Here is an 18,288-nt window from a genome sequence, read left to right on the forward strand (position 1 = left end):
ATCTGACTTACTGCAACGACATTGTTCGCATAAAGTGTTTGTCAGATATGTTATAACATACAAATCTGACTGACTGCAACGACATTGTTCGCATTAAGTGTTTGTCAGATATGTTATAACATAAAAATCTGACTTACTGCAATGATATTGTTCGCATAAAGTGTTTGTCAGATATGTTATAACATACAAATCTGACTTACTGCAACGACATTGTTCGCATTAAGTGTTTGTCAGATATGTTATAACATAAAAATCTGACTTACTGCAATGACATTGTTCGCATTAAGTGTTTTTCAGATATGTTATAACATACAAATCTGACTTACTGCAATGACATTGTTCGCATTAAGTGTTTGTCAGATATGTTATAACATATAAATCTGACTTACTGCAACGACATTGTTCGCATTAAGTGTTTGTCAGATATGTTATAACATACAAATCTGACTTACTGCAATGACATTGTTCGCATTAAGTGTTTTTCAGATATGTTATAACATACAAATCTGACTTACTGCAACGACATTGTTCGCATTAAGTGTTTGTCAGATATGTTATAACAAACAAATCTGACTTACTGCAACGACATTGTTCGCAAAAAGTGTTTGTCGGATATGTTATAACATACAAATCTGACTTACTGCAACGACATTGTTCATATTAAGTGTTTGTCAGATATGTTATAACATAAAAATCTGACTTACTGCAATGACATTGTTCGCATTAAGTGTTTGTTAGATATGTTATAACATACAAATCTGACTTACTGCAACGACATTGTTCGCATTAAGTGTTTGTCAGATATGTTATAACAAACATATCTGACTTACTGCAATGACATTGTTCGCATTAAGTGTTTGTCAGATATGTTATAACATACAAATCTGACTTACTGCAACGACATTGTTCGCATTAAGTGTTTGTCAGATATGTTATAACATAAAAATCTGACTTACTGCAATGATATTGTTCGCATAAAGTGTTTGTCAGATATGTTATAACATACAAATCTGACTTACTGCAATGACATTGTTCGCATTAAGTGTTTGTCAGATATGTTATAACATACAAATCTGACTTACTGCAATGACATTGTTCGCATTAAGTGTTTTTCAGATATGTTATAACATACAAATCTGACTTACTGCAATGACATTGTTCGCATTAAGTGTTTGTTAGATATGTTATAACATACAAATCTGACTTACTGCAATGACATTGTCCGCATTAAGTGTTTGTCAGATATGTTATAACATACAAATCTGACTAACTGCAACGACATTGTTCGCATTAAGTGTTTGTCAGATATGTTATAACATACATATCTGACTTACTGCAATGACATTGTTCGCATTAAGTGTTTGTCAGATATGTTATAACATACAAATCTGACTTACTGCAACGACATTGTTCGCATTAAGTGTTTGTCAGATATGTTATAACAAACAAATCTGACTTACTGCAACGACATTGTTCGCATAAAGTGTTTGTCAGATATGTTATAACATACAAATCTGACTGACTGCAACGACATTGTTCGCATTAAGTGTTTGTCAGATATGTTATAACATAAAAATCTGACTTACTGCAATGATATTGTTCGCATAAAGTGTTTGTCAGATATGTTATAACATACAAATCTGACTTACTGCAACGACATTGTTCGCATTAAGTGTTTGTCAGATATGTTATAACATAAAAATCTGAATTACTGCAATGACATTGTTCGCATTAAGTGTTTTTCAGATATGTTATAACATACAAATCTGACTTACTGCAATGACATTGTTCGCATTAAGTGTTTGTCAGATATGTTATAACATATAAATCTGACTTACTGCAACGACATTGTTCGCATTAAGTGTTTGTCAGATATGTTATAACATACAAATCTGACTTACTGCAATGACATTGTTCGCATTAAGTGTTTGTCAGATATGTTTAACATACAAATCTGACTTACTGCAACGACATTGTTCGCATTAAGTGTTTGTCAGATATGTTATAACAAACAAATCTGACTTACTGCAACGACATTGTTCGCATAAAGTGTTTGTCGGATATGTTATAACATACAAATCTGACTTACTGCAACGACATTGTTCATATTAAGTGTTTGTCAGATATGTTATAACATAAAAATCTGACTTACTGCAATGACATTGTTCGCATTAAGTGTTTGTTAGATATGTTATAACATACAAATCTGACTTACTGCAACGACATTGTTCGCATTAAGTGTTTGTCAGATATGTTATAACAAACATATCTGACTTACTGCAATGACATTGTTCGCATTAAGTGTTTGTCAGATATGTTATAACATACAAATCTGACTTACTGCAATGACATTGTTCGCATTAAGTGTTTGTCAGATATGTTATAACATACAAATCTGACTTACTGCAACGACATTGTTCGCATTAAGTGTTTGTCAGATATGTTATAACAAACAAATCTGACTTACTGCAACGACATTGTTCGCATAAAGTGTTTGTCAGATATGTTATAACATACAAATCTGACTTACTGCAACGACATTGTTCGCATTAAGTGTTTGTCAGATATGTTATAACATACAAATCTGACTTACTGCAACGACATTGTTCGCATTAAGTGTTTGTCAGATATGTTATAACAAACAAATCTGACTAACTGCAACGACATTGTTCGCATAAAGTGTTTGTCAGATATGTTATAACATACAAATCTGACTTACTGCAACGACATTGTTCGCATTAAGTGTTTGTCAGATATGTTATAACATAAAAATCTGACTTACTGCAATGATATTGTTCGCATAAAGTGTTTGTCAGATATGTTATAACATACAAATCTGACTTACTGCAATGACATTGTCCGCATTAAGTGTTTGTCAGATATGTTATAACATACAAATCTGACTTACTGCAATGACATTGTTCGCATTAAGTGTTTGTCAGATATGTTATAGCATACAAATCTGACTTACTGCAATGACATTGTTCGCATTAAGTGTTTGTCAAATATGTTATAACATACAAATCTGACTTACTGCAATGACATTGTTCGCATTGAGTGTTTGTCAGATATGTTATAACATAAAAATCTGACTTACTGCAATGACATTGTTCGCATTAAGTGTTTATCAGATATGTTATAACATACAAATCTGACTTACTGCAATGACATTGTTCGCATTAAGTGTTTGTCAGTATTTGACATGATTTAAATTTATAGATACCTTACTTATATATTATTGTTTTTCAACGAATAAATTTTTATTAAGTGTGAAATCAAGTTTTTTTTCAGTGCACCCGTTATTTCATGAAGGTCTAAAATTATAATAAAGGTTTACCAAAATTTAAAAAAAAAACAGATTTGATCTTTCATAATTTTTTTTAATCGTTGTAATGTACATATTTAGCTCTTTGGCCAATAAGTTTGACGACCACTGTCCTAGACGAATACAGGATTTAAAACTAGCTAAAAGTATAATAGGTTTGTTATAACGACAAATAACTTTGTTTACATCACTTTTATTTATATATACAATCTGCATGTTTCGTAAACGATGTTCACATCATCAGGATTAGATTTACACTAATGTTAAAAATTCATTATAAATCACCTATAGAGAGGAGGGGTAAGAAGAAGGTGGAAGGTTTAGAAGTGGTAGGAGTTTCAAATTGGGAATTAAAATGTCATTAGAAGGGAAAGTCCAGTTAAGTGGAAAAATATTTAAAATATTCAATATTTATTTTATTTATAAATTTACATTTGTGAGTAACAAACAGTTTATATAATACAAAGGTTAAATCAGTAAGGTATCATAAAAATAAAGATTAATTATTTTCAGTTATTTACGTAAGATTTTTGAACTTATGTTCTATCTCGCATCCAACAGCCAACAGAAAAAAGTTTTCTGAATTGAAAGTTCAAGTAACATTTTGTATTCATAGAATTAAGTTAGAATTATTGTGATATTATATTTAAAAAAAAAAACGCAAAAAAGGAAATATTTTTTAACCAGTGGTGTGTATTTACTACATGTTGCTTCTAATAAATATAATAGCTCTATAAATATAATTAATTCTGGGTTCAGATTTTAGTTTTTCCTCCATTGCATAATTAATTTTTGGATTTACATAGTTTTCAAAATTCTATTAAAAATCAGAGATTTTTGTTAAAAATCGGGAACAAAAACACCAATACCATCAACCGTGTGATACTGCTACGCGAAGAGTGTGCGAGGAAATGACACGCTATTGATGTCCCGCTTTTGTTCGCTATACGGGAACATGAGAAATTCACATGTCCGCTGTTGTATTTTGATTTAGACCATAGATACCTACGACCGCAAAGCTCTGTGTGTGTTCCAGCCGCCAGCCGCCAGCGGTCGGTCGCGGACCATCGTTAGATGGGGATCCCTCGCACGATTTTTTAGCATCTGCCGATATTTTTTTTCATGTTTTCAGTAATTAAATTACAATTATTTTCACTTTTGAGATAAAATATAATAAACATAAGCAATAAGCTATGAATATTCAAATTTTTCCGATATCAAATCGCTTATTTTGAGATGTGTATTGACTACACAGCACCGGAACGCGTGGATTTTTTTAACATAGTAAGGTAAAGGTTAACAGAGAAGATTCTATTAATACTTCTAAACAATACATGAAAAATACAGCGAAACAAAAGAGCAACGATCGCAAATGGGCATCGAAGAGCGAAGACCCAAAACCAATGATAAGTTGAATATTCATTCTAGATTTGTGTAAAAGTCAATGGTTTTTTTTTTATTTTTTATATTAACTCCACACAGGAGGCCCTGGAGAAAATAATTTCCCTTGGGGCCTATGTCATCTTTGGGGATGCTGTGTGGAGGGTCTTTTTGTGGAGAGGAAGGAGTGAACATGGGTCTTGAAGAGTCCCATGTTGTAGGAGGGAGGAAACACAGAGGCTGGCAGCTCGTTCCACAGCCGAGCTGTTGAACTTAAGAACGAATCGTAGAAGCGACCCGTTCTCGTGTGACAAATGTGAACCGTGTACAAATGTTGGGCGCGCGTTTGGCGTGTATCCCGACTACGCAACGGTGCCGAAGGGATCAATGACGCTAGTTCCTCAGAGCATCTTCCATTGTAATACCGATAGAACAAGGACAGCATACCTACCTGACGCCTGTGCTCTAAAGATTGCAGTCCGATTGTTAAGATTGGGGAATCTATCAAGCGGACCGCCGGTTTTTGCACAGAGTCAAGGGTTTTTTTTTCAGGTATTTAGGGGCTCCGGACCAGAGATGGCTGCCAAATTCGACAGTAGGGCGCACTTGCAATTTGTACAGGGTCAGCAAATGTGTACTATTAAAGTATCTGCGGGCCCTGTACAGTGCGCCCAGCTTCTGAGAAGCCAACTTTACTCTGGCTTCGATGGAGCCCCCGTACTTGAGCTGGTCACTTATAGTTACACCAAGCATATCAATGGAAGGCCTGTTTGGAAGATTGTTTCCGTTGAAAGAGACTAGATTATCATTTGGATCCCTTTTAGACGTAATCAGACAGGATTGGGTCTTTGAAACATTAAATTCGACGAGATTACTTTTACCCCAGGAGGAAATACTCTCGAGATAACCGTCCATTCTCTGCTTCAAAGCCCTCCGAGCCGTTGGAGTTTGTGTGCCCTTTGGGGGCTTGTCAAACAAAAAGCTATCATGAACTGTACTGTCATCCGCGTAACAATGAATCGGTGCACATGTCAAAAGGTCATTGATGTGCAAAAAAAATAAAGTCGGAGACAGAACCGATCCCTGTGGGACGCCAGCATTTATGGAGTGCGAGGAAGAGGTGAAACCGTCAGCAACCGCCTGAATCGACCTATCCCTTAAAAAGTCAGCAATCCACGTACACAGGGATGCGGGAAGTCCGTAAGAAGGCAATTTGTTGACAAGTACTCGGTGCCAGACCCGGTCAAAGGCCTTGGATATGTCGAGTGCAACCGTTTGGGTCTCACCGTGACGTTCCATGCACCGCCCCTAAACATGCGTCACATACGCGAGAAGATCACCGCACTAGCGGTTCCGCCGGAATCCGTATTGACGGTCGTTGATAATTTTGTTCTTCTCGAGGTATGTTAGCAGTTTGTCGTTGATCACACGTTCTATCACTTTGGACAGAACTGATGTGATCGCTATGGGGCGGTAATTGGCCGGGTTGGAGCGGTCACCTTTATTGGGAATAGGGTGAATGACCGCTTTTTTCCAACCAGAGGGCACAGCACACTTCAGGGACATTTTGAAGAGCTTTGTCAAAACTGGAACTATTTCCGCAGCACACCTCTGCAATACCAGGGCAGGTATTTCATCAGGTCCACTAGCTTTGTGAACATCGAGCCCCCGTATAACGTGGAGTACATCCCGATGCCGGATCCTCAGCTTATTCATATAGAAGCCGCAGTGAAGAACCAACGGCGGAACAGCACCTCCGTCATCGAGGGTCGAGTTTTCCGCAAACATTTTCCCTAATAGGTTAGCCTTTTCGGTGGCGGTGTTTTCTAGTGAGCCGTCAGGTCTGGTAAGAGGTGGCAATCTGGGTTTGCGAAAATCCCGACCTATTGAGCCCGCAAGCGACCAGAATGCTCTGCTGCCATGCGGGCAGGCAGCCAGCTTTTTTCTGATCTGCAGGTCGTGTTCGAATTTTGACCTATTAATGATTCTCTTGCATTCCTTTGCCGATTTGTTGTATGCTGATCTGTTTTCGGGCGTTCGAGATATGTTAAAAGCTCGGTAAGCCGCGTTTTTTCGTCGAACTGCTTAGGAGTATTGTCGACTGCACCACGGCTTTGAGCCCACACCAGTTTCTTTGGTAGTCGATTGTATGAAGCCATCCATCGCCGATTTGATGACTTCACCCTGGGCACATCTTGAAGGGTCCGAAGTTCGATAACAAACAGCTGACCACGGAAAAGCGTTGAAATGGGCCCGCATACCGAAAAAATCTTCTGACCTATAGTGCCACACTTTTCTCCTCTCATTGGTTGGTCTGAGGTTAACGTGGTCGGATGATCCCAGAGGCGCTGTGACGTCAATCTTATAACCCGTTGGCACAGTAGTTAAGAATAGGTCTAACAGATTGGAGCGGTGAGTCTGGACATCAGGAACCCTTGTAGGCTCCTGAACCAGTTGCTCTAATCCATAGCAAATGGCAAAAGATTCCGCCTGTCGGCCAGCCGAGTCCAGCCAGCCAGTTCGTTATGAACATTGAAGTCCCCAGAACAATAAACTCGGCCGAAGGGTAGCGGGGCAAGAGATCATCAATAGTATCGCTCAAATGTTTGAAGAGTTCGGAAGTGTCTGATTCGCTATGGTTCGGTGAACGGTATAGACATGCGTAGAATCTTGCCGTACTGGCAAGATCGACGCGCACCCACATTACGTCGAATCTGGAGTTTTCCAGACTCAATAGTCGCACACAGTTGACGTCAGCTCGACTATAGAGGCAGACTCCTCTTTTGAGTCGGAACTTGCTTGCAAGGGTAAAGCCCGGGCAGTCCAGATATGAGGAGTCTGGCGGCTCGGCTATCTGATATTTATATATGTTTAAATGTAGATTCTTACAATACAAACATGAATGCATATGTGTTTCTTTTCATTTGTTTTCCTTTCTCTACAGATGGCCTAGTCTTTAAGCAGTTATTTCGTCCTGTATTATTTTTAGGCTTATTTTATTTGAATATACCTGTACATATTTTAATATTGTTATTTGTGTTTTTGTGCATATTGTAGGCATCCTGCAGCCTAACCACTATGCAGGGACATTGGAGGTCTAGATTCATTTTATAATAAATGTAGAGTCATTAAACAAAAAAAAAATTAGAGTCCTTGTGAGAGCCCTGAAGGAGTAACCATCTGTTACTTATACCAGGGCGGGTAAGCTGTGGATAACCTCCAGGCTCGGCTATCTGAGTTTTGGATAGGAAAAGAAGGTTGGGACGTTGGGACAAAAGATGGTGACGAACAGAAGTTAAATTTGTGTGCAGGCCGCGAATGTTTGCAAAATTTACCCAACAGTTTTGGCCCGCACCGGGGACGCCTGCTACTCGCCGATGTAATGATATTAAATTTATTTTGATGTATATTCATGATTTTAAGTTTTTTTTTTGTAAGGGTATGAGGTGAAAGGAAGGTCTGGAAAGGTATGAGGGGTGGGTAGGAATCTGGGGTTCAGGCTGTCCAGGAGTGATGAGCGTTTGGTTCCAGCCCACCCACTGCGGTGCTAGGCGATAGGCTGGGAGAGTCCGGCTGGAGGGGGCATCCAATGCGCCCCAAACGCTGCTACTGGGTCCCCTCCGGTCACGAACCGGCACAACAGCAGTAGCGGGGTTTTTTCACTCGCTGATGGGGCAGCCCACCCTTAGTCGTGAGCGTGAGGGTCGGGCCCCTGTACTATCGAGCGGCCCGGACAGCAGTAACCGGTTGTAAAGGGTCTCCCTCAACCAGCATCTCCCAACCGGCCCGCCACGCAGAAGGTGGGCCGACGCACCCGCCACCAACACCTGGGCAAACCTTAACCCATGAACCTGGGCACCCCTGCTAAGTCACCAAACGTAGCGAACCACTTGGGGTGACCTGTGGCAGAGGTGTCGGTCATACAATAAATGGTTCCCAGGGCGGCGGTACCCATTCCCGCCTACCAAAGTTGCCCCATATAAATAAAATAAGATCGCAAAGGAATGTCCGAGACACTATCTATGTAGGTAACCAAAATATATTCGGGTAGAACCTTATTAATAACTAACTAACCATGACGCCGTTTCTCCGCAGGGATGGGCAGAGAGGACGGACCGCCAAACTTAGCACACACTCCTCGTCTCATTCCATGCCTCAGAAACTTAAAATCTTACAAAAAGAAGGCAGTCAAAAAATAAGGAATTCATTACCGGTAATATTGTTATTAATTAAATTGAAAATACGCCAACGAAATGTCAAATTTGTTCTTTGAAGCTCAGAGGTAGAGTGTTGTCCCAGTAAGACAGAGTTCGTGACATCGGTCCCCAGTTAAGACCGTTAATAATTTCTTGAATTTCGGCGCCTTGATATATTTTTTTTATAAATTTCCTGCTTTATGTCCGGGTTAAATCTTCCCCATAGGAAAAACTAAACCTTTCCACAATTTTTTCCTTAAATAATCATCTAGTCAATCAACATTATGCAATTGCATTATAAAAGCATAATAGGTACAAAACAATACAAGAACAACAGGGCAACTCACCAGAGATCAGATAGAACATGAAAAAGGTTTTTCTCCACTGTGGGTAAACATGTGAATTTTAAGATTTCTTTTTGTATAGCAGGAATAGTTGCAATCAAGACATGAAAAAGGTTTTTCTCCACCGTGGGTTAACATATGACTTTTAAGAGTTCTTTTTGAATAGCAGGAATAGTTGCATTCAGGACATGAAAAAGGTTAATCTCCACTGTGGGTAAACATGTGTCTTTTAAGATGTCCTTTTGTATAGCTGGAATAGTTGCATTCAGGACATGAAAAAGGTTTTTCGCCACTGTGTCTCAGTAAATGAATTTTTAGATGGCACTTAGTAGAAAACGAAAAGTTGCAGTTGGAACATGAAAAAGGTTTTACTTCCATATGAGTAAACATGTGACTTTTAAGATTTCCTTTTGAATTGCAGGAATAGTTGCATTCAGGACATGAAAAAGGTTTTTCTCCACTGTGAGTAAGCATGTGAATTTTAAGATTTCCTTTTGTATAGCAGGAATAGTTACATTCAGGACATGAAAAAGGTTTTTCGCCACTGTGTCTCAGTACATGAATTTTTAGATGGCACTTAGTAGAACACGAAAAGTTGCAGTTGGAACATAGAAATGGTTTTTCTTCACTGTGGGTAAACATGTGAATTTTAAGATTTCTTTTTGTGTTGCAGGAATAGTTGCATTCAGGACATGAAAAAGGTTTTTCCCCACTGTGGGTAATTAAATGACTTTGAAGTATTCCTTTTTTATAGCAGGAATAGTTGCATTCAGGACATGAAAAAGGTTTTTCTCCACTGTGAGTAAGCATGTGACTTTTAAGATTTCCTTTTGTATTGCAGGAATAGTTGCATTCAGGACATGAAAAAGGTTTTTCTCCACTGTGAGTAATTATGTGACTTTTAAGTTTTCCTTTTGTATAGCAGGAATAGTTACATTCAGGACATGAAAAGGGTTTTTCGCCACTGTGTCTCAGTACATGAATTTTTAGATGGCACTTAGTAGAACACGAAAAGTTGCAGTTGGAACATGAAAATGGTTTTTCTTCACTGTGGGTAAACATGTGAATTTTAAGATTTCTTTTTGTGTTGCAGGAATAGTTGCATTCAGGACATGAAAAAGGTTTTTCCCCACTGTGGGTAATTATGTGACTTTTAAGTATTCCTTTTTTATAGCAGGAATAGTTGCATTCAGGACATGAAAAAGGTTTTTCTCCACTGTGAGTACGCATGTGACTTGATTTCCTTTTGTATTGCAGGAATAGTTGCAGTCAAGACATGAAAAAGGTTTTTCTTCACTGTGGGTAATTATGTGACTTTTAAGCTTTCCTTTTGTATAGCAGGAATAGTTGCATTCAGGACATGAAAAAGGTTTTTCTCCACTGTGGGTAAACATGTGAATTTTAAGATTTCCTTTTGTAGAGCAGGAAAAGTTACATTCAGGACATGAAAAAGGTTTTTCTCCACTGTGAGTAAGCATGTGACTTTTAAGATTTCCTTTTGTATAGGAGAAATAGTTACAGTCAGGACATGAAAAAGGTTTTTCTCCATTATGGGTGAACATGTGAATCTTAAGACTTACTTTTCTGGAACATGAATAGTTGCAGTGAGGACATGAAAAAAGTTTTTCTCGAGTATGGGTGCACAGGTGCAGTTCAAGCGTCGACTTACGAGAGCAAGAATAGTCACAATGATGACAAGAGTATTGATTTTCCCCAGTACGCGCACTTAGCAATCCGCCTGAAAATGATAAAAATGAGATAAATATATATTAAGTGTAAGCAGATACAGGATAATTGAGGGCACGTATTGCGAACTAACTGCTCTGGCAGCTTAGAAAATAAACAACTAAAAAATCTACCACTCCAGAACGTTCAACAAGATTATGAATGTGAATTAAATGCGTAATAACAATAAATTCATTGAATTAAACTTGCAATCGAGGACCTTAACCCTTAACCACACTTAAATTATACCGCCAACTCTTAGTCAGAGCCCAAATACATTCAATTCTGTTAAATAATTGTCCGGTGAAAAACCACCACCCCAGAATCGATTAAATTTAGTATAAGAAAATCGAATTACTTGCGGTCAGGGTTATTATTTTAGAGCGCTTTAAGCATTCCATTTTAACATCCGGGAGGTCTATGTCAAGATCAGTATAAGGAATTCCACCTCCAACTTCTTCTTGGGATCCTGGGTCTGCCTTGATGGTAACAGTCTCCACATTAATATTACCTGGAAAAACGAAAAAAAATACATTGGCACTACTTTGGAAAAAACTGAAAGAAATTAATGTTTCCGCATCAATATTAACATTCTAGCATCAACAAGAAGAGACCCAAGTTATCTGCAAAATTAAAATGTTACACCACGAAACACCGGTTAATATGGAAAGAGGCGTCAGACAAGGGAGTATTTCTATATAAGATTGTAAATGATGCATTTGACAGTCCATAAATTCATAAATCGAAAAGCTTTTGAATATCACTACTTAATATTTGAAACAGGGATTTATTTCAGTGCTGACATTCTGGTATTAAGTACTATAATATGTATTCCTCATTGCCCAGAATACTAATGGAGGGAAATAAGTATGCCGAGTCATTGGATATCGCCTACTTCTAACTAAACTTATACAAAAGGTTGTTACTAAGGCAGTTCAGGCATGTCTAATAGTAAATTTATTTATTTATTTATTTATTGCATCTCACTATACATAAAACACTTTTTTTTCTCATAAAAATTAACCTCACTAGGACTGAGCCTGTATCGAGGTTAACAATTTACATTATAGTGAAGCGAACATAAGAGTAATCACAAACATAAATTAATTCTACATACAAACACAAAATATTTCAAAATTAAAGAAAAAATGAGTATTAGATGTGTTACCAGATGGGTAATTTGACAGTATATTGTAACAATATTTGAACCATAACTAATCATTAATCATTATTCAAAAGAAGAAGCAAAGTAGATAATAAAGACAGATAGGGTGACATTCAGTTTTTAGTAAATGGGACTTATATAAAATCTTATTATTTAAGAAAGGACAAGGATGAAAAAATATTTAGACAATTGTCTGTCAATACAAAAGTATTTATTAAATTTTTAATTTTAACAAAGGAATTGGTAGACTTAATATGATTTGGAAGAATATTAAACATAAGTGGTCCCTGATATAAATAATTTATTTGACCAAAAGAAGTTTTAGTATGTACCGCGACAAAGTTCAATGTAGAGCTAATTCTAGTTGTCCGCATTTGTTGTGTTCTTTCGGCAAATTTAATATTGATAAAAAATCGACAAAGTATTTGCGTGATATATAACTGTTTTATACACATAACATTACATTCCTTATAAAGTAGGTTGGATGGATAACAGAATTTTTTTTTGTACATTACTTTAAGGATCAATTTTTGAGTAATATTTAGTAGTTCAACTTTATTTATTTCAAATTATTTCTACTAATCCCATATAAACGAACTTCAAAAGGGCGTTATTATATAAATAAATACGCAATAGGATCGGAAGTATGTCAATGTAGCCACGTAAAAATCTGCTGTCAATAACTTCGAGAATATTGTTCAGAACTAAATCTAGAACGCCAAAATAAGGGCGGCAATCGAAATTTTTCATCTGCCGGGACAATAAATATTTTCGACTTTAGTCAAAAAATTTGAGAGGCGAGTTTTGGTACCGCCGCCTCGGGAACCGTTCATTGGATAACCAACACAACTGCCACAGGACACCCCAAGTGGGTCGATACGTTTGGAGATTTAGCAGGGGTAACCAAGTTCATCGGGTGAGGTGTATTCAGGATGCGCCTGCCCACCAGCTGCTTGACGTGCCAGATCGGGGAGAGGCTGGTTTCCTAGATTCCTGCCCAAGCCTTATACAGATCGGGGAGAGGCTGGTTTCCTAGATTCCTGCCCAAGCCTCATACAGATCGGGGAGAGGCTGGTTTCCTACATTCCTGCCCAAGCCTCATACCTATTACTTTTCCAGTACTTCCTCTCCCTTCGTTTTCTTATAAAAGACCATCCCCACAGCATCCCAAAAGATGACATAGCCTATAAGGGATATTATTTTCCTTTGGGCCTTATGTTTGGATAAAAATATATATTGTAAAAAAAAACTGAAATTTCAGGGAACGTTTAAAATAAATATCATCAATATCAGTTGAGAGAGCATGCACAATGTCACACAGCAACATACGTGACATTGTGCATGCTCTCTCAAGTCGGTGAAACGACCCGTTCTAATGGAGTCCACATTAACTCTGAACGGTTGAGAGCATTTGAGCATAATATCACTCATGTTGTTGCGGGACACTGTGCATGATCTCTCTACTGTTTATAGTTAATGTCGACTTCATCAAAACGCGTCGTTTCACTGACTCGGCTTTTGTGAAAAACGGCTATACCGGCGTCTACTTTTTTACTTCACTTAGAGCAGGACTCTTCAAGGTATGAATTACAGCAGTCCCTAACGACAACCGAAACCCTCTTTCCAGACACCAAACTCAACTTTGCCCAATCGCAAATATTAAATAGAATATTAGTAACATAACCCAGAAGAGTAGCTTAGGTCGATATGTAGGAGTGAGCATGTCGTTATAGACAAGCAAAAACCTACAGTTTTAATAATTATTCCCGATCGCATTTTGCGTCTGTGTAACAGTTATGTACCAATAATTAAAAAAAAAAAAAAAACCTGAATTGCTTTCGGAAGTGGATTCCGGACATTCCTTTTTGATAAAAGGATAGTCTTTATCGGTTTCCGTAAGTATCACAGTAACTCTCTCTTCCGCACTTGTGCCTGGTTCTAACTTGATGGCGGTGGAATCCATGCTCTTGCGTAAGGATCTGGTAGTTTCGTTTCACTTTAATTTTGTTATGAGTTCGAGGGATTTCTTGATAGAAGGGTGGATTTTTTTTGTTCAAGGTGTTCAAATCGACGCAACGTGAAGCCAAAATAACATAATTAACAAAAAAAGGTGACGTATTGCAAGCGGAGTTATATCCATAGAAATTACAAAATTAAGAAAATAATCGAGTTTCTGATAATATTCCAGTGTTGCCATAAAACAACATCGAACAAACTCAAGTAAGAACTTTCAAGAGCTGTTGACGTTTACGATTATTTTTGTTCAACTATTTATTGTCAGCAGAGATGTGCAAAATTGGTACCCAAAACCATTTGAAATGCAAAATGGAAATGGGTCAAAACTTTTCCATTTGAAAATGCAAAATGGTTTTTAGAAAAGCATTTCAAATGCAAAATGCAAAATACCTATTTTCAAAATGCATTGAAAATGCAGAATGGTTTCTCAGGTCAAACAATTAAAATAATTATAGAATTTTATAACAATTTCGTCATTTAATAATGGACATCAATGTAGAACAAACATATTACCTGATGGTAAATCCAAAAACACCACGACAACAGATTATGAAACCACAAAAAAATTGCGCGGGACTAATGTGGCCAACGTAAAAACATAGAAACTGCTATCTAACATTTAATATTACAGCGTCATGGCCCCATGTTTAGTATTTGAATCAGTATTTTTTGTAATGATATCACTCAATTGCCAGGGCTCCTACCAGGGAGCAACTTGACAAATGTTAATTATCTCTCATAGCGAGGTTGAGAACCGACTGACATTTGGGGCTTATGAAAAAAAATGAATGGAGATAGTAGGAAGAATGTTGCAAAAAAGCATTTAAAATGGAAAATGCATTGAGAAAAGCACTTAAAATGCAAAATGCAAAATGGTTTTTAGAAAAGCATTTAAAATGCAAAATGGAAAATACCCATTTTGCATTTCCATTTCAAATGGATTTATTTGAAATAAAGCACATCTCTGATTGTCAGTGGCAAATTCATTTTGTATTAGTTGTGATATTTCCGTTGCTTCTTGCGTCGCACGGTGAGTGGTTTATTTATGGTCGCACGCAATACCTTGTTGCTACCTTTTCTTAAGTTATATTGTATTTATTGCACTTCTATTTATCTAGTGACGTTTCTTCCACACATTGGAACTGAAGCCTTGTATGTTAATAGATATATGTTATGTTGACTAAGTAATACTAAATCCCCATAATTAGTGCAGGGTTTTTAAAGAATATATCACATTATTCAACATTTGCGACATATTATATTGAGCTACCCAACACCAACTAGGTAAACTCGCGACAGAAGAATGTTGTACAATTTAGATTTACGGCCGTTGTCACAAATGTTAACCAGGTGATTAGTGAGTTCCTCCAATTAGTCAATTCTATTATTAGACCACATTATTGCGTCTTTTGTTTACTCATTGTCAATAAAAGACATTTACAAGATTATTTTCCCTTGTTCCATGAAATAATAAACCGATGTTGCATAATTATTTATTCTTATTATTTCCTTAATTATACATTATCGCAAAAGTCAAGCTTAAAGGCCCGTTTATTTTATTTTCATTTTATTTTATTTGGAAAACAAACAGTTATACAAATATATTTTAATACAAATCTGTTTTACCAAGTTGTATACACCAGTAAAGTTTCCACACAAGATTCATTTTATATATAGGTAGAAAAACATATGAATATAAATAATACAATACAATATAAATACTAACTAGTAGAAAAGGAAAATCTCCAAAAAAATAAAAATAAAAAGACTACAGATTCAACCCATACAAAAACAATACACACACTAACACTACTAAGTTTCCCGCAACGATCGAACGCTACTCTCTTAGGAATGCTATGAATCCTGCGAGGCTCGTATTGAACACATCGATATTTGTGCATAATCTATTGAAGGTAATAAGAATAAGCGGTAAAGCCCTAGGCCGTAGAAATTGGAAGATAGGAAACCTGTGTATCCGTTTATAATAGATGGCAATAATCTCTTATTTTTCCATAACCGAAAAGATGGTCCAACTTTATCTTTTAATGGTTTTTAATGTTATCGATGTTGAAGACTCCCCTTCTTTATTAGGTATAAAACTTGATAAGATATTCCATCTTTTGATACTATGCCCAGGAAAATTATAAATTTGTTGAACTTTTTCAAATTTTTTTTGCATATCAATAACCTCTCTCTTACTGCATCAATAAGTACTAGATATAGGTTATGGGAAGCACAGTGAACATATACCGCAATTGGCTCGATATCTTTTATGAGTTTTTGAACTCTACCAACTCTTTCATTATGTTAGCACCATCATATCCTTGTCCTCAACACTTATTTAGATGTATATTTTGTCATTTATGGATTTAATAATTTGGTTGGAAATTGCTAAGGCAGTTTGGTCATTAACTTCATGAAATCCTAAAAATGACTCTTTAGTGACAAGCGCCTTTGGAATTCCATGATCTGTTTTTGAAATATCTTGAGTTGCATGGAATATGATACAGTTAAATGGTGTGACATTTATTTAATTTATGAGTGCATTTTCTATTTTTAGAACCAGAACAGAAATGAGCTAATTTTCTATTTTAGAACTTCATTATTTTATCTGGCCCTTTGATTTACTTAACAACTCTTGTAAAATCGGATCATATTTTGCTAATAACTAAACAATACTCAAAAAGTTTCTTTGGGAACTTGGATCATTGCAACTGCCTTTTCTCCTTGGCCACGAAAAGCTAAATTACAAGTTGAAAGTGTCAGAGTAACATCGAGGAGTCTAGAGAGTACTTTGCGCCAAAATGATTTTTCTTTCTTGATCATGAATTCTTGCTGTTCATCTAGTGTTCCATGTGGCCGCCATTGTTGATACGTTAAATAAGAATCCAGGTGAATTTTAGATGTCTCGATTCTGTTTTCCATCGAGAGATTTTGTATTGTTTTAGCCCGATTTGCGAATAACCTATAACCGATATGGCCTTTAGTTGTGTCTAACTTTAGTTCATTTAATGTACTTATATAAAATTTATAATTTTTACTATATTTAGTTAAAAATGTTAGGTTATATCTGATTTCTGAGCTCGCGGCCCCGCGGCGGCCGGGACCGCGGCCCCCTCGGGGCCCGTGGCATTTTGCTAGCCCTGCCACTCTATAGTTTCGCCTCTACGGAGGTGGTAAAGCATTGTTTAATATGGAAACAATCCCGTTTCTACCTAAATTGCACTTTCCCTCATTTTTGTTCCATTTCTTGAAGGACCTACCTTCGAAGAAAGAAAGCAAGCAAGAAGATATGAAAAATAGAAGCCCACATCAAATGTCTTTTATTTTGGGGTTAGAATTTCTTCGTCTTGGCATATATTTGCATATTTTCGCTTCTCATATTCTCTAAATAGTACAAAACAAAGTCACTAACCACGTCTGTCTATTTGTGTGCTTTGTTCTTCTAAACTATGCAAGGGAGTGTGATAGGGTTTTCACGATCATTTAGAGAATTTCTTCCGGAAAGTTATAAGGTTATATATATAAAAAAACATAGATATTAAATTTACTGATAGTGAGAAAAGTCGAGCGACGCCGGGTACAAGTCAGTTAAATATTTATCTCATAAAAAGTTTGTAAGCTACAAATTATCAGCCTCAATCATCATATATTATATTGTCGTGTGTAATCTAAACAAATTGTAATTAATAAAATACTTAGTTTTTACCACTTTTATTGTTTATAAATACCAACATGTTTCATGAGCAACGCTCACTTCTTCAGGGTTTTAATAATACTATATTACTAAAACCCTGAAGAAGTGAGCGTTGCTCATGAAACATGTTGGTATTTTTAAACAATAAAAGTGGTATGAACTAAGTATTTTATTGATTTCAATTAAAATGGTGCCACAAAATAAGTTTACTGTGTTAGAAGAAGAAAACAAATTGTGTTGTGGAACGGTGCTGAGATATATAACTATAGACTATAGTGCTTACGAACCTTCAATAAAACACCAGAACTTTTGAACACAATTGAAGCGAGATCAATAACAATTTAACAATAATAATTTACTTGATAAATAAACACGATCGTTTGATTTTTTTGACTTGAATTACAGTCCATTCATCCAGCATCCATCGATTATTACGCAAC

At 36.5% G+C, this 18,288-nt stretch overlaps 1 protein-coding gene across 1 annotated transcript in view; it reads right to left on the reverse strand.

Moving 5' to 3' along the window:
• Nucleotides 1–18,288, reverse strand: part of LOC149414558 (uncharacterized) — a 44,675-nt gene that overhangs the window by 10,796 nt on the left and 15,591 nt on the right. Inside the window, exons 7-8 of the mRNA XM_089644228.1 lie at nucleotides 11,329–11,481; nucleotides 10,826–10,829 (exon numbers count right to left, since the gene is read on the reverse strand). Coding sequence (XP_089500354.1) covers nucleotides 10,826–10,829; nucleotides 11,329–11,481 — 157 coding nt within the window. The remainder of the gene's footprint in view (nucleotides 1–10,825; nucleotides 10,830–11,328; nucleotides 11,482–18,288) is intronic.

The sequence above is a fragment of the Hesperophylax consimilis genome, chromosome 20 (assembly GCF_061612785.1).
Source record: "Hesperophylax consimilis isolate HC1 chromosome 20, BYU_Hcon_1.0, whole genome shotgun sequence".
NCBI classification, from domain to species: Eukaryota; Metazoa; Arthropoda; class Insecta; order Trichoptera; family Limnephilidae; genus Hesperophylax; species Hesperophylax consimilis.